The sequence below is a fragment of the Cygnus atratus genome, chromosome 3 (assembly GCF_013377495.2).
Source record: "Cygnus atratus isolate AKBS03 ecotype Queensland, Australia chromosome 3, CAtr_DNAZoo_HiC_assembly, whole genome shotgun sequence".
Classification (NCBI taxonomy): Eukaryota; Metazoa; Chordata; class Aves; order Anseriformes; family Anatidae; genus Cygnus; species Cygnus atratus.
Window position 1 is genome coordinate 115,197,656 of NC_066364.1, and position 26,716 is coordinate 115,224,371.

Here is a 26,716-nt window from a genome sequence, read left to right on the forward strand (position 1 = left end):
CATCTGAATTAATAATACGACAGCCTTCGATGAAGTAGAAAATAAACCTAATAGAAATAAACTTAGAAGGAAAAGTCATCTAAATATACCCTTTATATCACATACCTAAGATCAATGAGTTTTTAATTCCCTTTTTTTTCTAGAGGAAAGCCGCACAATTGCAAAAGTGTAAATTGCAGTTCAGTGAACATAAAAAGTATACATATGAAAAATACTTGTGGAGCACAAAGGACGATCTTTCTCGTGACCTTCTGGAGAAACACAGAAATTACTGTTAGGGAGGTCTAGGAAAAAATGTATTTGGTGTTGTCATCTGGGTAGATTAGGGACTGGTTTTGAAGGTAAATAAACATTCCAGTACAGAAATATTTGTGATGTGAGCACTTGCAGTACCACAGAACAGAAGGCAGATATGTTGTTTGCATCTGTCCTTTCATTCAGGTCTACCATGTTTGTTTATTTATTTATTTGTTTCCTATATTGTAGTTCAACTTTGCATTTTATAATCAAAATAAATCTATATCCTGAAGAGGTCTATACTGACACATCACCTCTAAACTACTTTGAACCCCATGTCCTCCTGCTACTGAAAGAAACTTTATTTGGCAGCTTCCCCTGATAATGTGTACTAAAGATTTAAAATAATATACTTGGCTGTGAATGCAGGAAGTTGAAAAACTGGCTTCTGTTGCCAGCTTTGTAGCAGAAAAAGCAGATAGGTGTAGTCACTAAGATCTTAAACCACCCCTAAAGCAGATTTTGAGTTGGAGTCCAAAGAAACTGACCTCTCCATCTGAAAGACATTGTCTTCAGCTCCTTATTTTTTTTTTAGTATTTCATCTTAGCTTTGTGCTATTAAAACAAGGAGCTAAAGAAGTGAACTCATAAATCCTTTTTTCCAAATTCTATCCCAAACTTACCTGTGGTTAATGGATACACTTCCAACAACAGACAAAACCTAAACTGACATATTGACTTCCAAACCTTTTCTGTAACAGAAGTTGGAAAAGTATATTTCTCTTAAGATGGTTGCAAAGCCAGCAGAGCAACACACAAATGGGGGTAAAAGCTAAAGATGTACAGGTTTAACAGAAGCAAAGTGAAGCTAAAGGAGAACAAGTTTTGTAAGGGACAGAGTGATTAAAGTAATCAGTGAAGTAATAAATGGTTTGGTCCGAACAGTTATCTTTTCTAATTGTTCAGCCCCCCCAATCTCCCTTTCTCCCTTTTTAACCTGTTTCCCATTTCATGCTCCTAATCAGGTTCAAATGAGGTGTATCTGCTCCATCTTTGCAAGCTTGACCTACTTTAGAGGGATTAACAGTGCTGTGACATGTCTACCCTGTTTTAGGAACACTCAGTTCTGTTTTAGAAATCAAAGCAACTCTGCCTTATTCCTGAGCAGACTTGCCTAAACTGCAAACCTCCTCAGTGCTGAATGTGGCTAGCAATTACTTCCAAACCTGTTCTATATTAACTGGTAGAGAAGAGTTCCTTAGATGTACCCTAAGTTTTTTTCTTTCTTCATTCTGAAGTCCATCTTTCCTGGTCCTTTTGGATTCATAGGAACCTCCTCATATATTTGGGGCCATCATTTTACATGCTTCCCCTTCTCCACTTCATGGAGATCTGTTTTGTCACCTCTCTCCCTCACATGCTCTTTGAGGACAGAAATATAATTATTCAGCACCTTGTACCACACAATAAAATGTTCCTTAACCCTTACTTTCACACATCAGCTCTTTGTCATGTAAATCACCTAATTTGATTCCAGCAGGTGAATTCCTCCACCACCTTTCAAACTTCTTTTGGTTTTGGCCGATCACTTTTTTCATTTTCTTCAGAGAATCTACAGGAAAACCAGTGTATTTCCCTCAGGCTTCCCCAGTTCTTACTGAGCAGCAAGTAAAAGTCCTTCCTGTACTATCTCATCAGAAGGGAACTTCAGCTAAGTATGTCTTCTCAAATAATTTCTACTGCTGTATTTCTTTCTCTTTCCTACATTATTTCACATCTAACTACTCTTAGATCTAAATATTTCTAAAATATCACATTCAACATCAAAACTATTCACTCAAGAAGGAAGGGGACTGATAAATTAGTTTTTTGTTTGTTTTTTTACAAACCACATAAATAGCTAAAGGATTAGAAAAAAAATAATATTGAGACTGAGTTCAGTCTCTGTACTGCATGGAAGATAGCAGAAGGTATGTGTTCCCTGAGGCTCTTACTTACTTAATACTCAGCTGGCATTAATTGTGGTAGCAGGAAGCTTACAGCTCAGAAAGACAGGGCTCTCAATGCTGGGAAACTATCAATGAAAAATCTTCTTTGGTAGCAGCAGGTAGTTTTTGAATACCTAGTGAAGAAAGAATATAAGTCATCGTTGAATCATTGGGAGATGTGACCTACCCTTGTACAGTAGCAAGTGAAGAAAATTGCTATTGATGTTTCATTTCTGTATAGTGTGAGTAGTGCTATGGGCAGGCCTGTCTCCCTGCTCGCTCAGTGTTGGAGGAACCTTGAAAGCCCTCAGCTGCTTCTAAATTCCTCCTGATTATGAGCTGTCTTTTGCTTCTGTCCCCAGATGCTAATGTTGAGTCCACTTGAGTGTCAATAAAGGCCAGACCTATAAAAGCCTAATAAAGGCCAGGCTTTAAGGAATGGTTTGATCAAAACCCAAATTCCTATGAAGAAGAAATTGGAGCAATGTAAAGGAGCCTCATTAAACAAACTGGCAGTGTGACAAAATGGTGGTTAAGTCTTAAAATTTCCTCAAGCAAGGAAAAAAAAAAAAAGCTGTGTAAATGTTTTCACAACAGGGCTTACTAACCTTTGGAGTAACTTTTAGAGAATTCATCACATGGAATTTTCCGAAATCTTGGCTGAAGACTACAATCTGTGTGTGGCAGGAAAGCAGATCAGACCTTTACAGCAGTCTTCTCTGCTTTATTCTGGTCGATTTACCAGGTTATGGAGGTTGGCTGTCCTAATCCCCATTAACTGAGGGTGCAGGCACTACACTCAGGGGCAGGGCTGCCGTTCAGAGACCAGGGCACCCTAAAAGGCATGGTGCTGAGAGGAATCTGACTGAAACCAGCAAAGAAACGTGAAGTCCTGTACCTGGGTTGGGCTAAAGTATGTGCTGGGGTCGGCTGACTGGTTTCCTGACAGAATGTAGTGGGGTTGGATGACTAGACTTGAAGGGACAGCGCTGGTGGCCAACAGCATCCCAAGCTCGCCCTTTCACTTGGCACTCCCAAACACGGGGATGGTCACCCCGATACGAGAAAGCCGCCAAAAGCCGGCCGAGTCCCGTGAAAACCCGAGGCTGCCATCCCCGGGGCGCTGCGGGAGCCGCTGCCGCCACCTCCCCTCAGGCGGCCGGTAACGGCCGGTAGCCGAGGGCCGCCCCTCGCCGCCCCGCCCCGCCCCGCCGCGGCCGTTGGCGCCCGCCCTCGCTTCCTGGGCCCGGGCGGGGGGAAAATGGCGGCGGGCGGCGGCGCCGGGCTGCGGCTGTGCGTGGCGGCCGCCGTGCTGCAGGCGGCAGCGCTCAGCTCTGCCGCTGCCCTCTCCTCCTCTCCCTCCTCCTCCTCCTCTTTCTCCTCGTCCTCGGCGGGCAGGCCCGGCGAGCCGCGGAGCCGCGTGCAGGTGCTGGGCGGCTCTAACTGGAGCCTGGTGTTGCAGGGCCAGTGGATGGTGGAGTTGTGAGTAACGGCCGGGGGCTGAGGGGCTCCCCCTGAGGGGCTGGGGTCGGGGATGGGGTTGGGGTCAGAGCCTCCTCACGGTGCACCCCCTGCCCCGGCCCGCTCTGCAGGAGGAGGGGGCTTCCTCCCGGTCACCTCTTGTGCAGGCTGGGAGAGTCCGAGGGGGATAAAGTGGCCAAAATTTGGTAACCTGGGACTGCACTGGTTGCGCTTCAGAGGCCGTGATCGAGAGAAACTTGCTGGGGAACGGTGTTAGGCAACGCACCTTGCGCTGCTTATGTGTTTGGGACTTTTGTGGGGGCTTGTGCGAGCTGAATTTGGTAAGTAACGCTTAGCAGGAGTGGGAAGTGTTCCCTAAAATCCCAACACCACCCCCAGCAGCATTGCTGCAGGGTTCCTGCTGTCGGAGGGATGTGCATCAGGCTTCCTCGGGCTTCCTCAGCTCCTCAGTGCTGCTCCTGCTGTCTCCTCTTGACAGCTGGGCAGGTTTCCCCATTGTGCCCAAGGGCTTTCAGTGCTGCTAACAAACTTCTGTGGGGCCACAGCTTCGCCACTGGCACGGAGCTGTTGTTGAAATGCACGAGATGTCTTGTGCTTGGAGACAAGCTCACCTGGTTGTATTTAGACAGGAGAAAAGGAACTTGAGGTTTTCTAATATACCAGTTAAAAAGTAGTTTGGATACTCGCGTGGCACCTGTAAATGTGAAATAGGATTTTATTGTATATATATTTTTATGTATATATATATTTTATTGTATATATAAATGTGAAATAGTAGCATGTGTGCTACTTCTCTGTGGATGTGCGTTAACAGCTTCAAACAGACTAAGTGGCCTCACGAAGGAGATGGCTTGTCAACACCTGAACTCATGCTTCCTCATAAATATTTCCACGGCTGCTTTAAGTTTTGTTTTGCTTTAGTGTTGAATTTGAGTTAGTTTGAGTCATTTAGGGGAGGGATTACGACTTCCCCATGGGCTTTGGTGCTCTGGATCCTGATGGAGTGCCTTCAGGATTAGGTGGAGGCAGTCCTGAAACACCTGACTGGAGGCCCAGGGATGCCCACTGCTGTGGCTAGGGACTTGGGTTTGGTTTTGAGCCTTTTTTTTCACCTCCATTTATCTTTTTCTAAAAGATGAGGGAAGAGATAATTTTGGAGTGAAAATAATTCTTTTTCAAATTTTCTACGTTGATTTTTTTCCCCACTTCTGACATCTGAGTCCTATATGGAAACATTTGTATTAAGTTACCTATTGACTTACAACCCAGTGAATACTGAGGAGGAAAGGGGTCACTTCAGGTGATCCAATGCTTTCTTTTATTTCTAAGAGAAAGTATGTAAGTAACTAATGGTGCATGACCCTGGGGAAGGAAGAAGAGAGGAACTGACTGAAATCAGAAGTGGTTGGGATAGTGAGCAGCCACATTGCTTTGTGTGTCTTTACTCTGCTTGAAACTCTGGAGTGACAGGTAGCTTGGAATGACAGGTAGCTGAGAATAGTAAGGGTGCAAAAGTTAGCTTTAGGGTAGCTGAATTTGGTACATCGTGCTCTGTTGCCTAATTTTTTTTTTCTATTTTGTATACTGTGTTTCACGTGGCAAAGAAACTTGGCTCTCCATGCTGCATTCTGTGGTGCACTTCTGATACATCCTACTTGTGAGAAGGAACCTTTTTCTCTCCTGAGGATGCTGCTGATTCTGAATTAAGTCTGAGATTCCCAGTTGTGTCTAAACACTAATTTAAAGTCCTGAATTAGTTTCTTGTGATTCTTACAGTTCTCATATTAACAGATTTTGGCTTCTACTGATTTTCATCTGGTTTAGAGCTGGTGGTGTGGACAGGAATCTGGCACTTGAGTTCAGAGGTTCCTCCCATGCTGCATGGTGGGTCTGTTGGCAAGGCAGCAACATCGTTCATCAAAACTTCATTTGATCGGAGAATCTGCTGTTTATAAGACTTCTCTCTGAGCAGTATTTCTTTTTATTTTTTTACGCAAAATGCTGCAAAAGTTGTTGCAGCATCTCTTTGGGAAAAAAAAATGGTCTCTTGTTCTAAAATACTGTTTTGAAGCCTTCTGTCATGGTGCAAGCAGGTACTACACCTGCTTAACTTCATTTTTTCTATTTGTGAAAATAGTGTAGGCCAATTACTGTATGCTGCCACTTTATTATTTGTTCTCAGGTGTGCAACTGGAGAGACTTAAGTCAGAAATAATTTGTGTGCAGGATTTGTAGGGGTAATAGGATTTTTCTTCCTTTGTCCCTCCTAGCTGAAGTGCGTGTACTTAGCTGACTTCTTGTAAATATTCAGGTATTCGTAGCTGGCAAAACTGCAGGCACTGGAAGCAATGCTGCATTTCATTGATAATGTTCTGGATAACTTTGTGTCTCAAAGACATTGCAATGCTTTTTGCTTACTGTTACTATCACAGCATGCAAATCCTTGCTGAAGTACTTAAAGTATGGTGATGGAGCAAACTGTTATAACAAGTTCCCTTGTTAAATTATTTCTACTCTGTATCTACAAAGTAATGCTTTGTTAGCATGAATAGTTTTCTTCTGTATTTTTAATATTGTGTCTATTGGGAATATAGAAAACTAATTCCTGGTGTTTTTTGTTAAAAGCGCATTTTGCATTTTTAGACGTGGTTTGTTCCAAGCTTGATTGGTCTCTGTTTAACTTCCTCTTCTTCTTGAAGTAAATAAGTGTTTATAGTCTTCATGCCTCTGTTTACAGAGAGGGCAGAGAATACAGGGAAGGAGAGGAATCGAAGCTGTGAAGAAGGAGAAACTAGTCTGACTAAGTTGTGGTCCTGCAGTCATTAACTTTGGGAGGTTTCTGTGTGTAACTCAGAAGGGAAAAAATCTGGCTTCTGTTAGGCAAGTCTCTTACATTTACAAAACTTGTAGCAGTAAGACAAAACTTGATGGAATAAAAGAAATGTCCGTCTTACTCTGTTACTGCTATGACTGTTCTACTAGAAGCTGTCTCAAGAGTTGCACCTCTAATTTTAATAGTACTCCCAATCTGAAATTAAGCTAAGAGCTTGGTTTATTTTCAACAGTACTTTTCACAGAAGGAACAGATGAGATGTGTGTCTTGAATGGAGAAAAAATAGACTAAGCAGGACATTTTTATCTTGGCTGTTTGGCTGTTTTCTCCTCAGTAAATCCTCTCGTGCCCGCTGCCATAAGCTGCTTGGCCTTTGTTCTTAGATTCTTGCAACTTCCTGAAGTTGCCATCGCAGCAAAATGCAGAACAGGATTCGGGGTTGCATCTGTTCAATACTGATAGCCGCTGATGATAGCACTGGAAGGGCAGATAAAGGAGTCAGTTACATTCATCCAAAAATGAGTGAATCTGTCAATTCCCTAGCCATCTGCTTGCAAGAGGAGAAACGATTAGCAGAGTGGCCTGCGAAGCTGTGGGTCAGTGCAGTAAGTGCAGTTGTTCCCTCTTTACCTGTTCCCTCCAGCGATAGCAGTGAATGGTGTTTGCTCGGACTGGTTTTACCCCAGCCATCTGTGCAGCTGCTGTGTTTGAAAGCCAAGGCTTGCTCTCTTGTGCCTGTGTAACGTGCAAATCGCTGCAAGCATGAACTGATCCGGCTTTACATCTGAGACAGATGCAGACTTGGCTTTTAATGACTTTGAAATCTTAAAACTTGGCTTCTGGATTATTTTTCTTATGCCCTCTGAAAGAGCTTCAGGTCTTGTAATGGATTGGAGTGGGGAAGAGAAGACACCCAGCTTCTCTGAGACTGTGACTGTAATCCACTTAAATCTGGTGTTCTTGCAGTGGACCTGACCAGCAAATAGATGTTTGCCTCAGTTACAGAGGGGATGCAGTGGATGAGGTTATTTCAACTGTGAAGCTTTGTGCTGTGTAAGAGGCCTGGTAGGGCCTTGGGTGAGGTGTATGTTGGCAGGTGTCTGATACATACTGCGGTGAGGAACTTGGCTATATGTAATTTACAGGTACGTGATGTTTTCAGTCAGGTTTTTGTAAATGGTGGAGATCAGTAAATTGCTGTTAAATATGTAACAGGCTACTGAAAACTTTTTCCTCAACCAAGTGTCCAGGTCTTGCTTTAAATTCCAGTAGGCTTTGGTTTAACTTGGAAAGACCTGCATGCTGCTTTTTTGGAGCACCTGGAGGGCCACAGAGCACAGTGTGAGCAACACCTAAACAGGTAAACGCGTCCCCTTGTGCAAAGGGAGCTGGGAGAGCAACAGCCCTGAACCTGGTGCTGCTGCTGCAGTGCTTATCGCTTCCTGGCTGATTGATGGTGGAGTATAACTGAAGAGATTCGGTTGCATCTGCTTTTGTAAGTGACCTGATCTTGAGTCATAAAGCTCGATGGATAGTGACAGGGACTAGTGGATACACGCGTGGATCTGCTTACCTGCTCCTACAGACACTTTGTGGGTTTTTTTTGTTTGTTAGGGTTCTTGTTGGGAGGGAGGAGAAGAACAGTGGTTATACCATGACTTGTAGAAGTACTAAGCAGCCATGGACCTAAAGGATTCAATAGAAGCCTACATTCAAATCAAATAAAGTAATTGTCATCCTAAGCTTCAGTTCTTCAGGGTGCAAAGGGTTTTGAAACTTTAGATAAAGCTGACCTAAATGTGAAGCATTTTACTCCTCCCTATCTCACAAAAAGCATAAGGGGAGGTATTTTCAGATTGACAGACAGAGTAGAGCTTTGGCAGTAGAATGTTTTTGTTATTTCCAGAAGGCATTCCTCATAGCGCTTGAAGTGCTGAGTAACCGATGTGGATGTTAAAGCTTCAGAGAAGTGAGGATTTTGAAGTAAGCAGCAGTAAGGACCCTGCAAAAATCTGATGTTCACTGCAGGTTGTGTAGGGGCAGGGTGTTTCCTGGCTAGCAGAAATTGAATTTGTAATTTCAGGAATGCAAAGCCAATATTTTCAGGCAGATGACGTGCCAGTGTTCAGCATGAGTGCCTGGATCTTGTAGCACTGTATAAGACTTAGTTCTATCCCATGTCTGGTACTGATACTCAAAGGAAGCCAAATAAGCAAGGTCTTTTGTGAAGTTCATTGTTCTCCCTACCAAACAGTGGTAAGGGTGGATTTTAGTGCTGCTTTGAGATAAAGAAAAGGTTTCTAATCATTTGAATATTATCTCAACTATGCACATTGAATATTCCACTTAATTTCAGATAGAAGAAACTCTCATGAATGTCAAATGTAAGCATGAATGTTAATATGGCCAAATTTCCATTTCAAGATCAGACAGTACCTGAAGCAGGCTAAAGGTTAAATTAATCTTGGAAGCCTTGTGGTATGAATTTGACACATCTAGAGAAGCTGGATTTAGAAAGCATTCCAACTTCTGTCTTTAATTTTAGAGCAACATCAGTAGCGTTATCTGACATGTGGTTTCTTACTTATCAGTCAAACTATTGTAATAAAATGTAGTCTGTTTTTGAAGCGCAGTATCTGTCAATCTGTTATTAAAAGCACTCTACAGGCCAGCAGCTCTGCATGTGAGATTTGTTTCCAGCACCTTTTTAAGTGATAGTGACAGGCTGTTTCTTGGCAAGATTAGATTTATGTACTTTTTTCAGGTGCTCTCATAACAAATGATGTTACTTCAAAATCCACAATACTAGCTTGAATACTTAAAATCATAAATTTCTATTACAGTAAAATACAATGCATATTTTTAACTTGTATCTTTTTAACATCCAAAGTGCAAGATTTCCTTTTTGAAATACTTAGTTTTCAAACCCCCTATAAAAAATTTACAAAGCACTCAGTAAACTCAATTCTACCTCTTCCATGAAAGGTTACTTCTTCAGGTTCAGCCTTATTGACCTGAAACATCAGTGGGTGGCTGGAGAGATCTGTCCCTAGGCCAGCGCCTGTGGAAGCAAGTGTTCCTGCTCAGAAGGCCACTGGGCAGGGAGAAGTGCCTCTAGGTCAGGTAGCAGCATCGGCAGGCAGACCCGCGGCGTGAGGCAGCCCCTTGCAGAGCTTCTCAGTCACGGTGGGCACGTGGGCTGGGAAGGATTTGGGACTCTGCCCATGAGGAAATTTCTCCATTCTATAAGGAATGAAAGAGGAACACGGTAGCACGTTTTGAGTGCTGTGACAAGTAGGGTGACTCTAAACCCCCTACATTTGCTTCCTTGCCTTTTAAAATATCAGAAGCCTGCTTATACATTTCAAACCCCAATAAATTAGGGGACATCTCCTAAAGGTCTCTTAACATTCATCTGTAAAAGGTATGGCTGGGGGGGGAGTCATTGCCATGGCTCGCTCACGTGCTATGCCTCACTACTTGTGTTATCTTAATTGCGTGTATGAGCAACCGCTGCAAGCTGCAGAAGTCTGACATGTTAGGGTAGAAATGGGGTCCTATCAGAGTTTAAACATTTTCTGATGTTATCCTTTCAAATTAGCTGTTCTGTCTCCCCGTTGATATTATCAATAACAGTGGTAAACTGGGCTTGAATAATGCAGTTGGTATTGTAGAGAACTCAGCTTTTAAAACATGCTTTCTTATTTTGCTGAAATTAATCCTAAGATAAAGCAAAACTTGAGAAAGACAGTCAGTACAAGCAGTAGGAATTTAAGGTGTACTTTCTTCAGATCTCCAAAGAGCCGTATTGAAAAGGGCATGCTCTGATGTATTGAGTAGCGGGCTAAGGCCAATGTAATTTCCAGAAGTTCTGAGGTGTGGGAAATCAATACGAAATGTTATGTTGAACTAGTACAGCCTGGCTTCAATAATTCAGATAGCTGCCATGAAAATGGATCTATTTTATATGTAAATAGAATAAATCATGAGTGGTGAGGGTTTTGATATGAATTTCTCAAGGCTGTGGAGATTTGCTTTTGTTTTAATAACATGAGGAGGAACACAGGGATCGATGCGAAACCTACTTGATTGTCTTATTCAGTAGACTTGATTAAGAAAAACTGTATTTTTTTCTGTAATTGATCTGTTTGTATTTTCCTCTATATGTTACATCAATTTGAATGTGTACACATATAAGAAAACTAAAATATTTAACCTGTTTTCCCCCTGTAGCTATGCTCCTTGGTGTCCAGCTTGCCAACAGATTGAATTGATATGGGAGAGTTTTGCAAAAGAAAGTGAACATCTAGATATCACTGTGGGAAAGGTGGATGTCACTCAAGAACCAGGTATAGTACATAGACAGTGTTTTTAATAAATGAATCAATGTAAGTGCAACTGAATATCTGGGAGTGTGCTTTATTTTACTGGAGTACATGGAATGCCAGCCAAGTCAGACGTTTCTATACCAAAACAGTGCTTTCCACATTTTGCTTTTCTACATAGCTCACATCTGTGTGCATAAGAGTTTGTAAGGTTAACTTGAAGAAATTGTGGGGGAATGATCTGGCCTTACACTGTATTAAAAGGGGTTTACTCTCTGTTTTGATCTACTTCACTGGAAGCTGTTGCCCACCTTACTTCTGTCCCCTCCGAACTGTCTGCAGAAGCACACAGTTCTGTAGCCTCCAGTTTCTGAGAATTTCAGGGTGCGGTAGCATTACCACAGTGTGAGCCTCCTTTAATAAGTTTTAAACTATTTTGCATTACAGTGCTGTTTTACTGTCATGTTAAATTGTAGTAGTGCGTTTAAAGTACAACCTTCATAGTTTTTTTTCTCATTTGATGCATCTATGCAAATACACTTACAAACTGGGTATCCTATCTATCCACAGAAGCATAAATACAACATTATTTGTTCCTGCTCTAGTGACTCCTTTCAAAGTTTTGAATGTGTGTTTCTGTAAACAGTACCAACGTTTACTTTTTTTTCCAAATCTCTACCATCTCTGAAGAACAGTGCATGCTTGTTTTGGCTTTGAGGGGATAAAAGATTTTGTCAGCAATATCAGAAGATTGACAGCAATAGGTGTTACTAGACCAAAAAGATTCCTAGAGCTTTAGGATTTTTTTTTTGTCTTAAAGTATGTGAGAATGTGTTCTGTTTATTTGAGAACATGCCAAACAAGTTAATTTTACGAAGTTAACACTAGGTGGATGAGTTAAATTGCTTAAAACCAGAGATTTAAGTTCACAAGAAAATGCCAGCTGTTCTAGCCATCATGTTGGTTAATGTTTTGTTTAAAGACTTACAGGTATACAAAAACTCTGATGTCAAAAAGCTGTTGGTGTGGGACTCTCCTCTACTGCAGATACTCATCAATAACAGATTAAGAAATTATGAGTTTGAACATTAACATTTCTACTAAGGTGAAACTTAAAGCCAACCTCTGCTTCTTCACCTTAACAAAGCAGGACTTACTGTGGAGTAAAGGCTGCAATTGGGGATCCATTATAATCCCATCTTGTTATTTTCTCCCAGTTAGATAGGGATTCTTTGCTTAGGTGGTGTTCAAATAAGAGGATTTCAGTCTTGATTATGGCATTAGGATGTGAGTAACTTAAAAATGCACTTTCAAAAGTGAGGCTGTAAAAATAAAATATTTGGGATCCTGAATGGAATTAGTCTACCTGGTAAAGAATTTGAATGGGTGTGTTGGGACCTGAAGGGATCAGGTACTTGAAATTTCTTTTGGTGAAAAAGAATGTGTGCAGAGCCACATAAAATGCCATTTCCAAACGCTGCAGGGGGAAGCAGCCATTCATGGTGCTTAATTATAACAGATGCCCAAAGAATTAATCCATCAGAGCCTTAGTGGATTTACAGCATGCTTCGGTCGCTTGATGTATTAGTCTGAAAGTGCTTGTTCTTTCCTTGTCTTTTCTATTGAAACATGCAGTATTTCAGGAGTAAGTAATGGAGGTGCTTCTGGCTCACAAAGTTCCCGGTATTTGCAGTGCCTTTTTAAGTTCCCAATCACAGCATTTACAGCTCTAGTTAAAACAAGATTTCTTGGGTCTTCCATAATCTTCTTTGAATATTTGCTTGTTGAAAGCAGCAGTATTTTTAGATGGCTTCTATATTCTCTGTATTTTGGGGTGGAAAGGCAAATACAAAACTTTTTTTCCCATGGTCTTGGTTGGCTGTTGACTACATGATGGGCATGTGCCAGGGTGTGATTTGCAAACACATGCTTAGCTGTGTTTCAAGTTAAACTGTTACCCAGTTCAAGTTAGTATTAAGCATGCACCAAAACTTGCTGTATGTTCTTAGCTTTTTGAAGCTGACTCACATCTGATTTTGCTGACCTAAGAAGGTGTTTTAGATTAGCACAAAACCTCCATCTGAAGTTTTGGGATACTTCAGTGCACTTGGCAACAGATTGTTTTATGCCTTGCATTGTTCATGCTAAGACCATTGGTACTTGCTCTAGGATAGGTTATTGGTAAAAGGGATTTAAGCTGGCTATTTCATTTTGTTTGCTTGCTTGGTCCTTGATAGGATTTCAGAGTTTTTTGGTATTTCCATGACTCTGCTCTTTATAAGCTTATAATATTCTTTACAGCTCTCCACCTTGTTTTTCTTGTGCTGCTATTCTTTCTGCGTCATTAATTCTTCTGTTACACTTGTGTTTTTGTTTATTTAGTGTCTCCCTGTGCTGGTGTGGCTTTGAACTGTTTTATAAGATTTCCTGCCATCCTGCCCCCTATAGCAATAAAAACAGCTGAAAAATGAAGATGCCTTCTTTTTTTGGGGGACTTTAAAGAAAGTTGTGTTTGATCTAAATATGTTCAAAAACGATACAAACATCAATAACACCTGAAAGCGTTTTTTGCTAGTTCTGTAGGGGGTTTCACTCTAGAATAAGCATTAGTATTGAAACCTAAAAATACCTGGCTTAATTCAGTCTGTGTCCTCTTTGGCTCTGTGGGTAGAAATTCTCTTGCTGTAATACTTTTCCGTGACTAACTTCCTGGTGCAGAAAGCTGAATAAAGATTTAGTTTCCTGAAAAAATTTTCAGAGCCTTACAGAAGGAAAAGTTAACTGATTTGCCTTCCTTACATTGGCGCTGTCTACAAACAGCAATTGCCCTTAGTAGTGGAGTTAGACTACATACCTAGGGGTTGGTAAGCTCTGACACCAGTATTTCTTTTCCAGAATAGATGACATTACTAGCACGTTTTTTGTTTCTGCAGTCTTTAAGCTGGATGAGTTGAATATTAAAATTACTAAGCACTAAGGCCAGTTATTCCTCTCACTTGCAGGTTTTGCTAATTGTCAGGAGGTGGTAGTGTCAAGTAGCCCTGACATTTCTCAGTCTTGGGAGCAGGGATAGTGTGATACCTTCACCTGACAACTGTAGTTAGCTGAGTCTTACAGACACTCTGCTTATGAGGTATTTCAGAGCTTTCTGTTTCACAGATGGCTTTGCAATGAAGCCATACACTGGGAGATCTTCATCGGTGTAGCAAACACAGCAGTGATGCTCTAAGCACTTGTGCTTATTGCTCTATAGCAGTACTGAGTGGAAGGAAATCCAGAGAACTTCAAACACTTTCTCCCCCACAGCTGCTTTTTGATGATTTGGAGAACTTCTGTCCTGCAAGTTTCATTATGTTGTCACTGTCGAGCGTGGTACTTGTAAAACAATTATTGTGTTTGCCAGTTAGTGCAACACCTGCTTTCAGTTTGGGTGTCACTTCCAGTCAGTCTTGTGAAGCCCTGCTTCAGCCTTTCTGCCATCTCTCATGTCTGATGCTCAAAATGCTAACATGGCCCACCCTCCTGGGTGGCAGTAAAAAATTACTCTCATGGCTGAGATTTGCAGTATTTCATGGAACAGAATGTTGAGACATCCCAAGCTTTATTATCAATCTGTTAACATACCGCTTCTGCTTTTGTAGATAGGAATACTTTTTGGGAAGGAAGGATAAGAACCTAGAAACAACCAAAACATTGTCTTGCTACAGTCGTGTATGAGAGAGATTGTATCATCCTACAGCATGTCAGAGCAGATTGGTTGTGCAGTGTACAAGGATTATTTGGAAGAAGCAAGCAAGCAAATAAGATTATTTAATTACTTTACCTGAAATCTTACATGCGCAGCTCTAAATCATTTAAAATCAACTAGAGGATGAAATAAAGCCGGGGGCCAGAGTTTGAAAGCCTGCATTGCTATGTTGTTAGCAGTCCAACTTTCTAGATGGAGCAGTGGTGATCTGGATGAGGCTGCACACAGGCATAAGCATGCAGGATTCTGGAATAAGGGTGCATTTGCGTGGCTCATCTTCCTCTTGGAGGGGAGCACTCCCAGTCTCATCAGCATCTTCAGCTATGTGCAAATAGGAGTGAATTCCCTGTAGAAAAATCATCCTGTAGTAAGCCTTTTACAAGGTAAACATTTTACATAATTTGGCAACAGTATTTAACAGCTGTTAGTTTATGGCATGTCTGATGACAAACTGTAAACTTGTATTTACAAAATGGTGGTAAAAGCTATGCAGTCTGATTTCTAGTATACAGATAAAGATCTGTAGGTGTTTATAGGTAAGTCAAAATGCTGGGGAATTTCTGTTTTACGTAACAGTTTGATGTTTTTTTTCCTTCCTTTCTTTCTAGGCTTGAGTGGTCGATTCTTTGTAACAACACTTCCTACAATTTACCAGTAAGTGTGTAATACTAAAAACAATTGTCTATTTCTGTACATTTTCTTTTTTCCATGTCCTGTTTGTACAGTGACATGGAAGACACGATGTACAACTGGCTTATCTCACTTTGTCAATTTTTATAACGTTCTTTAGGAGCTCAGTGTGTTTATTGGATATCATATATTTTTAACTTATGGGGGAAGGTTTTCCTACAAACAGTTTTGTACCTAGGTAAGTGATGCTTTTCCAGTCTGCAAACAACATTTGATAATATGTAAGAACTGATGCAAGTCTGCAGTATTGGCTTCTAGAAACCTGACTATATGTGAGCAGAAACACTTGACCTTGTAGAAGTGTCAGTTCAATTTCTCATTTTAATAACAGACCACACAAATCCTATGTAAAACACTACAGAAACCTCTCACTAAGTATGTAGCACTGCTTCTGTGACTGTAAATTCTTAATCTGTTGACTTTATATTGGTATGTAGCTGTTGAGTCCTGCTTCTTGCTTGTTTTACACCATAACTGAAATATAGATGGCGATGAAGGAATATTGACTTTGTTTCAGTTCAGGGTATTGCTAATGGCTTTGGTTATGTTAACACAGTCCTCATCTCAAGACTTTCCTTAGATTAAGTTGATTTACTAAATTCTCTTGTTACCAATACTGTTTATAAACAAATCACACAGGATATTTGCTGTGTCACCTTCAATAAAGGATGAAATCCTTTAAATGGAGAACTCTTTATTAAATCGTGGTATTGAGTTGTACGTATATATATATGTATGCATACTTTTAATTCTGAGATGTGCCTAAAAATTAATGTAATTAATATCCTGTGCTTCATATTCACTACAGAATGAATTTTTATTTAAGAATAATAGCAATTTTAATAAACAGCAAAATCTCATTTTGTTGAAAATCTGAGACCATCCGTCAGATGCTAGTTTCAAAACATTGAGAATCCTTGGGTATTCAGCTTCCTGAGCAAGTTGAATCTGTGTACATAGTATGCTTTGTTTTTTTATTTTGGGGGGGAGGGGAGGAACGGCAGAGCAGAGGGTTGCATTTTTGCTGTACAGTTTAACCATTAAGTTAATGTGTATTTATGCTTTTTAGTGCAAACAATGGAGTATTTCGCAGATACAGAGGCTCACGCACGTTGGAAGACCTTCAGGGTTATGTTTTAGAGAAAAAATGGAAAGCTGTGGAGCCGGTAGCAGGATGGAAGTCCCCGTCTTCTATAATGTAATACTTTGTTTTTATTAACAACAAGCATGTTTTATAGCTCATCATTCATTAAGGGTGCTTTGCTGACAGCTTAAAGACAAAAAGCCGTTGTTCCCTAGACAAGTAGGCTTTGCAGAAGCAATCCTTATTGACAGCCTGCTATGCAGTTTCTCACCTTTAAAAGCAGTTTATCTTCTGCACTTGATTTTGTCCATGCCTGCTGAGGTTTGTTGATATTATCTCTGAAAATATATAAGGGGGGGAGGTACAGCCACATGACATTATACAAGTGTCATTTCCACTGCTTGCTAAATATTTTCAAATGTATGTTTATGTAGATTATTACTTGTTGATTTCTGGTCACTTGCAGCAGCAGCCTTTAGCTTTAAGGTTTTTATTTGTTTAAAAGGAAGTCTTCTGTCTTCCTTTGGAATAGGAGACTGGTAATGCTTTCACAGTATGCTTGTCTCCAGAATGTTGAGATTGCTTCACCTTTTACAGCACACAAGCGTTCTATGCTATTTCAAAGCAAAGATACGAATGCCCTGTTGCATTGCATTTTGACTAAAGCTGTCGTGTATAAATTTATATGAAAGATCCGGTGTCTGTCCTTATTTCTCATCTGAGAATGAGGAAGTATAGATTATTTAGTAACAGGGAGAGGAGCTGTGGGGCTGTATGCTGCTGTGAGCTGGGGATAAGGTGCACAGACTGTGGAACTGATATTTTGTGATTATGCTCAAATGCTATCTCAAGCTACCGTTTCAATGCTTTGCATTGAGCCAGCTTAAATGAACGTAATATAGAGAAAAACATATTTGTTTGCATTAGTTTCCTTCTATCGATTACTAGGGGCTGAAATGGTATCAAAAATCCATAAGCAGAATCTTTCTCTGGTTTTTGGATAGTTTACTTTATATCTTAACTCTTACTTGTCGTAGAACATGTTCTTCCCTTTGCGTTTTTTGTAGGATGCATGGTATGGCAGGGCTATTTCACCTCTCTGGGTGGATCAGGGTAAGTAACTATGTGGTAGCATATTCCATGCCCCTCTTTCTTCATGCTTAGAATAATATTCTGTTTAAGAAGTCAACATCTAGTTGAATGTTTTCATTATTATTTTAAGAAATTTCGATTTTTCCATACGTTTACTGTACATTGGATGTGTAGTATCTTTGCACTAGAAATTTTGCAGTGCTGATAGACAATAGCCTCCATGCCAAAAAATGTAATTTGATTGTGAAGATTATCATAAATACTGAAAATACTTACTTGTGTTACTATCTTGGTATAGTTACTATTCTGTCAAAGTGTGCCAATACCAAACTGATAAAGTAGGTTTTTTGACGGCTGCTGAATATGTGGCTGTGTGCCTCAGGAATAGGTTTAGTATCTACCAGAGTCTCTCACTTAATCCTATTCATAAAGATTATATCCAGATTCATTTTAGAAGTTGTAAATCATGCTCTTCCGCTTTTTGTCTACATCTAATCTATTGTGCAGATGAACGGAGTAATGGCCTTATTCTTTAATAAGAATTCTTGCATCTGGATTTCAAACTATCATTAAGATTGACATAAAAACAAATTTGGACGGTACAATAATTACCAGAAGTAATGGAGAAATGCTTAGTGTACAATGAAGTGTGCTTTGAACTTACAAAACATTTCAAGACACTTTTGTTTGGGAGATATCAGAGTTTTTCCTGTAGTACGCAAATGATGAGAATTTTCAGACACTTTTGCAATTTTGGTTGGGAAACACTTTCTTAAGATTATCAGGTGTAGCCAAGATCAAAAGACTATCTGTAGCAAAACAAGTCTGAATATTGTAATATCTACTTCAAAAGGTAGTAGGGGAGTTTGAACAGAGTTTGTAGCACTTCCAGTAAGCATCTAACTATCTCGGAATCAAATAAAACTTTCCATTATTAGGTTTCCCGTGCAAGCCATCTTTGATTCTTTCTTTCATTGGATAGTATTAACTTTTTTACAGCCTTCTGGCTTTTCTCTTCCTTGGTTGCTGTGCAATGATGTTTTTCTTGTCTAGTTTCCTTCCTGAAAGATTAGAGAGTTTTTTCTCAGAGCATTTAATTTGCTATCCACCCTAATACATATTTCAACTCTACATTTCCTCACTCTTCTTCCTGTACTATCCTTGCATATAGTTTAATAAATGTTGGATGCTGTTCAGATGTTAAGGGGCTGGGGGAGGGCGGACATAGACCCTAGAATTTTCAATATTAAAGCTTCTGTAAATGTAGATTGTGGTTTGTTTTCTAATGGAAATACTCTTTGAAGAGACTTGATGTTATAATTTACTTTCTACCGGACAATCTGACCTGATGTGATGCTTGGTGCAAGCCAATAAATCTGTAGATTTAAATAATGGAGTTCAGTTTCAAAGAAATTGTGATGTTGTGTTCCAGTCAGAAACCACTTATTTTGTATCTGTGTAGAATGTGTGGCTCTTTTTAAGAACTAAAGAGCTCGAGTAAAAAATAAATGGCTGCATTTTAGTTAATGAATGAATTCCCAAATTGAAGTATTTGTTTTTATCTTGTGCAAATTCAAGCACCTACCATTCTTCTTCCCAGATACAATTCTTATCCCAGGGATAAAGCCCTTTTGAGGATCTGTGTTTTCCTTGGTGGTGTGCTTGTAAAGTGGGTATAAAATGACACCTGCTTTGAATCTGATGTGATTGATTTTTTTTGGTTCTGCAATGTTTAAGTTCTAAACTACCATTGTAAAATTTGCTGTACTGGTGTTCTGTCATTCTCGGGTATGCTTACTATATGGTCTCCTCCCTGCAGCAGAGGCTGTAAAAATAGATGTACAGGTTCATGCCATAGATTCATCTAGCCCGTTAATCTGTTTTAAGCAGCTGTCACCTTCTTACAGAATATAAAAACCTAGAATGTTGTGATACATTCTTGTATGCTCTGAGCATTCCTCATACATCTATCTGCAGTAAGATTACATGGGGTGCCTTTTAATGTGAAAACTCAGTAAAGCAAAACAAGATTTCATGCTATCAGAAGAATCCTAGTACGACATTTAAAGGATGTCTGGTGCTTGAGAGGGAAGACTTTAGTATAAATGCTGTTATGAAAGGTCTTAATTAGGTGTTGATTTATGTAATAGTGACAGCAGTATAAATGCTGTGTGGTGTTTGGCATGAAGTTGATAAATATCTTCTCATTTCCAGCAAGTTCATAGCTACCTCACTGGCACTCTTGGAATTCACGTTTGGATGTCTTATGCAATCTTCATCTTGGCTACCTTGTTGATTGGCCTGTTCCTGGGTTTGGTAAGAGAGCATATTCCTTTCTTAGTTATTTAGAACTTTTGGTTTGCATTAACTTCGGTGGAGGGGGGAACAAAAAACTTCACTGATACACTGCAGCACCTGATTCTAAATTGCTTATTAATTGCTCGTTATTATACTTAAGGATTGCATGTGTGTGATCAGAATGGTGTCTAAAGGCTCCAGCTTTCTAAAAACAGGCTTTGTGGAGTGACTTTTTTATTAGCTGAAATGGGGCTGTATTTGTGGGAGTTAGCAATGCAGGTTTGCTGTTGCACTGTTACTTAAGATGAAAGGATGAACATCTTTTCTGAAAAGCTTTGAAGCTTTGGTGTTTTTAACTGACATACTCTATTTCAAGCCATTAATGTTGTGGTAATGTATGCAGTATCAATACATGTGAACAAATGCTTTTTTATTGTACAATTAAAACAGCTGCATCTTTTGAGATGATAATTTTATTGTCAAATAAATGCAAATCAAGGTAACACAGCTAGAAGTAAATGATAATGCTGATTTAAATTTAAAAAAAAAAATCTCCTTCTTCCACTTAACAAAAAAGACCACCAAAACACCCCCAACAGCCCACCATAAAAAAAAAAACAAACACCAAAACTGGAAAAAGTTGAGAAAATGTAAACTTAGTCTTTCTGCCTTTACTAAAAAGCTTTTCTGTGATTGAAATGTAGTTTTTATCATTGTATCCTTTATCTCTTTTTTTTCCTTTGCACTATTCTTAACATGTAACAGTGAGATACTAAGACTTTTCCCTTGCATTTTGATTGTATGTGTTCCACTCTGAGGCTGCTTTAACAAACAGAAAACCAAAAGGTACAATAGAGCATAAAAGGTGGAAGTACAGATCGTGTATCAGGGAACTGGGGAGTCAGAATTGAATAGCATCCTAAAACGCAGAAAATCTTGACCAAGAAGCTTTCTAAAACTTTAAATAAAGATCCTCAGCTGTGTGCTGGGCATCTCTTCTGAAGATGCAAAGCATTTTCAATACTGAATAAATTTAGGGAAATAGGAGGCAGAAGATGTGGAGTGGAAAGCAGAGAATATTGGTTCATATACAGAGATAGCACTTTTTTTTTTCCAGTATTTTTAATTTTGCTCCTTCAGGCAGCTCTTTCCTATGAGCCAGATAATGCAATTTTCTAAATTTTTATTGTATGTTTAAAAAGGATGAGTAGGTCTTTGCACATACTGTATATTAAATTATCAAAAAAACACACATTGCCTTTGTTCAAGTCTAAGTATCTAAAATTACTTGCCACTTAGTGAATACTTATGTATTCAAGTGATAGCATATTAATCTTTTTGTGAAGTTCTGCTTTTTAAGAGCTGCTGCTTGTGAGGATGCACTGAAGTAAAAGTATCTTGAAATTCTCTGAAGTAGAGAAAATAAATCCAGAATCAGTGCAGTACTAAAGTGATGAAGATGAATAATGAAGTATCCCAAATCTCAGTATTTCTTCTCATCATCAGCTTGCCAATTATATTTATACACAGGGTACAAATATAATAGTGCAGGGGCTGCTGGGATGAAATGCATATTTGTTAACAAATGCTTTTTTCCCCCCCTATACCCAGATACTGGTCTTGATTTCAGACTGCCTTTGTCCATCAAAGTCAAAATACAGAACTGAAACATCTGGTAAGAACTCCTGAGCGAGTGTGATGCTGTAGTTTGAAATGTATGTTTGTGGGAAGGAGGGCAGTATGCTGTCAGGCACTTAAATCTGACCCAGTAAACCAGGTATACATTATGGTCACACTGTGACAAGGATTGTCACCCTGTGTCAGGCTCTATTTAATCAGTCAAAGTATCTGCCTGGTAGCAAGGCAGACAAAAATACTACTACTACAGCAACAAAAACCCTCAGTACTTTATTCATACTTCCACAAATATGAAGAGGCCAAATGCATTCAAAAGGAGGAAGTCTTGAAGAAATATACTGCATTTTGTTTATTTTATGCAGCTGTATCTTCATTGGATTTGCTGCTTAAATATAAAAGGAATTTGCCTTGGCAGGACATTTCCACATCCTATTATTTTAGGTCGGAGGTTGGACTCGATGATCTTGAGGTCTCTTCCAACCTAGAAATCTGTGTCTGTGTCTATTATGCACTCTGTATGTTGCCTTCGGAGATGCAAAATTCTGAACCTATACAATTCTCCATATAATTTGTGGAAAGAAGGGGAAAGGAGGTAGAGAGAATCAAATCTAGAGACTGCAGGGAATAATAAACTGTCATAATAAAAGCCAGAACTATAAAAATTCTGTATCTGACATCGCTGCCAGTTGAACAGACTTCGGCTGTATTTTATCACTAGTCACAGATCAGACCTGGTTGCAGTGTTGAGGCTTTGAGAGTCCCTATATGAGCTTCATGGGGAAAGATTAGAACAAGGGTGTTTCTAGGTCCGTGTCCATTACACAAGGCTGTTTCTTATCACACGGGTTGGGGGGAACTATTTAGTCTCCTGTGTGATTAGAGGTTGCCTTTTTTTTCCACCCTGTAGCATGTAAAACCAGATTTCCCTCTGAAATTCTAAAGTTAGTCACTAAGCTTACAAGGAAGTAATATATGGTGTGTGGCATTGCATATCCTTTAAATAAAAAGAAAACATACATCTTCCTGATCCTCAGTGAGAGGGCTTCAGGCCAGCGTTCTGTACCCTAGGGAATGGGAGGCAAAAACAGATGTGTGTTAAGTTCCAGAACACCTTGTGACATGATTGTTCTATCAAGTGGTGTCAAAACTGAACAGTAATTAAACGTTTCGTTTGTAACTGTATATATTTGTGTGTGCTGGTTTGCAGTTCAAGAAGAAGATACATCTGTGATACATACCAGGAAGACTGTAGCCAAATTTTGAATTTTTAAATATGTAAAATTACTGTCTTTAAAATCACTATCAATAGAAAAAGCATATTGGTGCAGTATGCTGTCCAGTTAGCTGATTGACTCAACAGCAGCTGTTACCTGACAGCTTACCAGTATCTTATTGCCTTCACACTGATTTCTTTGGTAATGATACCTCTTCAAGGAACCAAGCAACATCGATCTTGTAACTTTGTGGAACCAAATGAAAGCCTGATATGCAGGAAGAACAATTGATGATGAAAGAAAAATTCTACTGAAGAAATATTTGAAATAATTTAATAATAAAGGAAATATAATGTCTAACAAAAGTTTTCAATAGTGAAGTTCATTGATATTTTAGTATTGTAATATACTGTAATGTTCATGATGTATTTCACATAAACAGTGGTGTAACTTTTAAAGACATTGTTTAGAGAGTCAATCTAACATCAGTATTTGAAACTCTTTTGTTTAGAAGAAGCAATTACAAAGGAGAATGTGGAGAATGCAGCATTAGAAGAACCAGAGGAGGCTGCTGAGCTTTCTGCAGATGATGCAGAAGAGACTGCAGAGGCGAAAGACCTCTCAGATGAAGAAGATGCAGCAAATTCAAGTGCTGGTGACTCAGAAGAGGATTTGGAGCTTGGAAAAGAATCGGGTGAAGAAGAAACAGAAGATTTGAGTGAACAGCCTTTAGCTGATTCAGGGACTGAAAGCTCAGTAAGACAGCGTAAAAGTCAGGCGGCTGACAATGGACTATAGTTGTTCAGTGGTGTATTTTGTACACTTGGACCAAAGAAGTGTCAGACCCTGGGTCTGAAGCTGAAGCTTACACTTGATTCGTCACTTGTGTTTACGCAAAACCTCTGCTCTTTTAGCAGGCTTTTCTTTTTTAAGCTAGTAATTACTCATTGAGTTTGTTTTATAAGTATATATACTGTTTATTGTATAACTTTAGCCATGACAATCAAATTAAGTGTATTGTGTGTGTATTATGTATTCGAAGACTTAAGGGAAAAGGGGGGTGGAACCAAGTCTCAGTTCACCAGCTGTAAAGTGGTCATCTGTGCTTGTGCTCCTTCGTAAGTACTGACCAAGACAAGGACTCTTAACTCTCAAGTAGCTTGGCAGGGCTGTGACTCTTCTGAATGTTTATTTATTCCAAATGCCACAGAAGCACCAGATAAGTGATACGGCAGTGAAAGAAGGCACCTTATGAGTCTTCTGTTGAAAAATGTGGTGTAGGATGGGTTTATTTTTATCACTTCTAACTGAAGCACCTTTATATCTTTCTTAATGTTTGTTTTGAAAGTATATCATGTGGTGCGCCTTGTGCTCTGATTAGCATGGCCCCAGATTTTTCAGGCTTTGGTAATTCAGAGGCATGCTGCGTAGCTCAAGCTTGTCAGCTGAGATTATTTTTATTTTTTTTGACCCAAGGAGTTTTGAGTAATCAAAAGCTTCAGGCCCAGAAAGAGTGGCAGCTAGATGCTTAAAATGTGTAGTACTTAAAAAGGTTTAAAGGCAATTATTTCGGTCAGGGAAAACTGCCAAAGCATGACTCTTTTCTTTAAGAGATTGTAGCAAGAAATACTCATTTTGCAGCCAGTAAGGTGCATATTTCTTGCCAATACAAGCTTATGATGTGCAGTGCAGTTCTGCTGTTTCCAACCCAGAATAGTTCTGGCAGAACTCAAGCTGCTTTAGTAATATTAATTGAGGAGGCATTTAAGGCTTCACCTTTGTCACTTTTCTACTTTGTCACTAGAATCAGCACATTGGGGAAAGGGAGGAGCAGGAGCAAGCAGCAAGGAGAAGCTTTTGGTTTTTGCTAATTATATCAAGATAAATATGTATCTATGGAACTGTATAAAGTGAAAATGGCTTGGCAGGTAGACAGCTTTAGGTGTGATTAGAGGACTTAAGTCATTAAAGATACTGGTCTTTCCCTCCTTTGGTTGACTTGTTCAGTACTGTTTTTTTTTTTAGGTAAGGAATATCTACAGTAAGACCTTGTATGTTATGTTTCTGATTGGATGTGTGATCATGTGCATAAGATGTCTTAATCTTGACTTTTTTATATTGCATAAACCTTGCTAACGTGCATGAATTTCATCTTGTTCTTCTAGAATAATCAGATGAAATCATTTCTCTTACTAGAAGAGAAGTTGCAAGTGCAAAATGCTAGTTTCCTTTGAGACTGAGATTAATAGGGCCAATTTGTCTTGACTTTTTTTTTAATGCTCGTAAAGAGCATATTTACTAAGAAAGCTTAACTTTTGCTCTCTGCGTCCTGTTACATATTGTGTCTTGGAACCATATAGCAGAAGTTTGGATTTTTTTCTTTACACAAAATTACACTGCATGTATTGGATATGAATTTTCTTAAGGAGTGCTCTCAGTGCTGAGGTTGAATCTCATTCTACTGTAGTGGAGATGTATAAATATGCTTTCACATATGTGGAGACGTACAGATGTTAATATATGTACATTGCACTATAATGAGAACAGTTGGTTTGTCTTGTGTAATCTGTGCATTCTTCAATGTAACTAAGAAACTGTAGAAGCTTACAGACAGCAGAACTCGGTATCAGTTGAGGTACGTGGCTATTTTTTTTCCTCCAAACTAAGCATGTATTTGCAAAAATTAAGAAAACTTCTGTGGCTATCTTAGCGTGGAGGGAAGAACTATGCACATAAAAGTTCAGAGTACAGTTTTGTTGTTTCCGGGACACATTTGCTTTTCTTCATTTATCTGTGCATCAGGAGCTCATAAAATTCTAAAAGGAAAACAAGACTTAGGTGTATTTCAGGAGACAAGTAGGAACCAGTGTTACGTGAATTTGTCAGATAAGAATTGATATAGCCCTTCAGTCATGGATCCAAAGCTACCAGACTCTGAAAAATATGAGGGACCGTATCCGGTGTAGATTAAAGGTGTTGATGACTTTGCTTGGGTACCAAAGAGGATGTTTTAAACTGCACAGGGCCTTGTGATACAGTGTGTAGGAGGGAACATGTCAATATTCAATTTTGATTTGATTTCATTTTCATAATAGCATAGAGCCAGTCATCTAAATTTTTCTCTAGCTGTTTAAAGAGACTTGACTTTAAAAAATACACAACATCCATATACCTCACAGTTTGTCTTACGCTGCTGGGAATATGAAGTATTAAAAGTATTAAAAAGTCAAGTTACATGTTGTCAGTACTCAAGATGAGGTATTAAGGCTTCTTAAATGTTTAGACAAAAAACGTGTTCTCCCAGGAGTTGTATTTTGTTAAGGTGTCTTTGAATTTAAAAACACAAAACACAAATGAGACTGACCTAGCAGATACAGGGTTTCTGAGATACTGTGAGAGAAAGATCTGAAGTTGCTGCTGTGTCATGATTCTCTGGAGTCTCTGCTTACAGATCTTCTGTTCTTGCATGTCACTGTTAAGTTTGGATTACTTAACGTAAAGTTAGTATTTTCCATCATCACGGACCTAACAAGATCACTCTGTGCAGGGATTAAGTTGGCAGGCAGCAAGTGACAGTGGTGCATCTCTTCATAGATCTCTTGTGAATCTGGAAATGAGCAATAGTGGGCTTCTAGGGCTTCTCAAACAATATAACATGTATGTTATTGCTCCTGTGTTTTTATGAATAAAATAGGAAATGTTAATGCTAACTTGGGTTTGACTGTATTTGACATATATTGCAGAATCTTATTACAAAGTTCACTAATAATTTAGTGAAAATTAAAAAAAAAAAATTAGAAAAGCAACTGCTCTGCAACCATTTATATCCAATTTGGTTTAACATCTGCAGTAAAAAATACTGTAGCATGATATCAGAGATACTTTAATACTGTCTTGTATACAGTAAGTAATAAGTAGCAGATACTCCAAAGGCTACACTTGGGCTTAACAGAAAGACCACTAGTTCTGCAGTCAGAGTGTAATGGTAGCGTACCTTTCAGAATCAGTTGTTTTCCACTGGAATACATTTTAATTGAATCATACAGGTATAGTACTGATTAGATGATTACAATTGATTTAAAATATA

General features: G+C 39.2%; 1 protein-coding gene across 1 annotated transcript; it reads left to right on the top strand.

The window, feature by feature from the left end:
- Window positions 1-3,324: 3,324 nt before the first annotated feature.
- Window positions 3,325-25,379, top strand: TMX4 (thioredoxin related transmembrane protein 4). Its single transcript, XM_035552848.2, has 8 exons — window positions 3,325-3,707; window positions 10,774-10,889; window positions 15,222-15,267; window positions 16,373-16,501; window positions 17,455-17,500; window positions 19,694-19,795; window positions 21,389-21,452; window positions 23,141-25,379. Exons 1-8 carry the CDS (start codon window positions 3,487-3,489, stop codon window positions 23,425-23,427), a joined length of 1,011 nt encoding a protein of 336 aa, XP_035408741.1. The 5' UTR covers window positions 3,325-3,486; the 3' UTR covers window positions 23,428-25,379.
- Window positions 25,380-26,716: the final 1,337 nt, after the last annotated feature.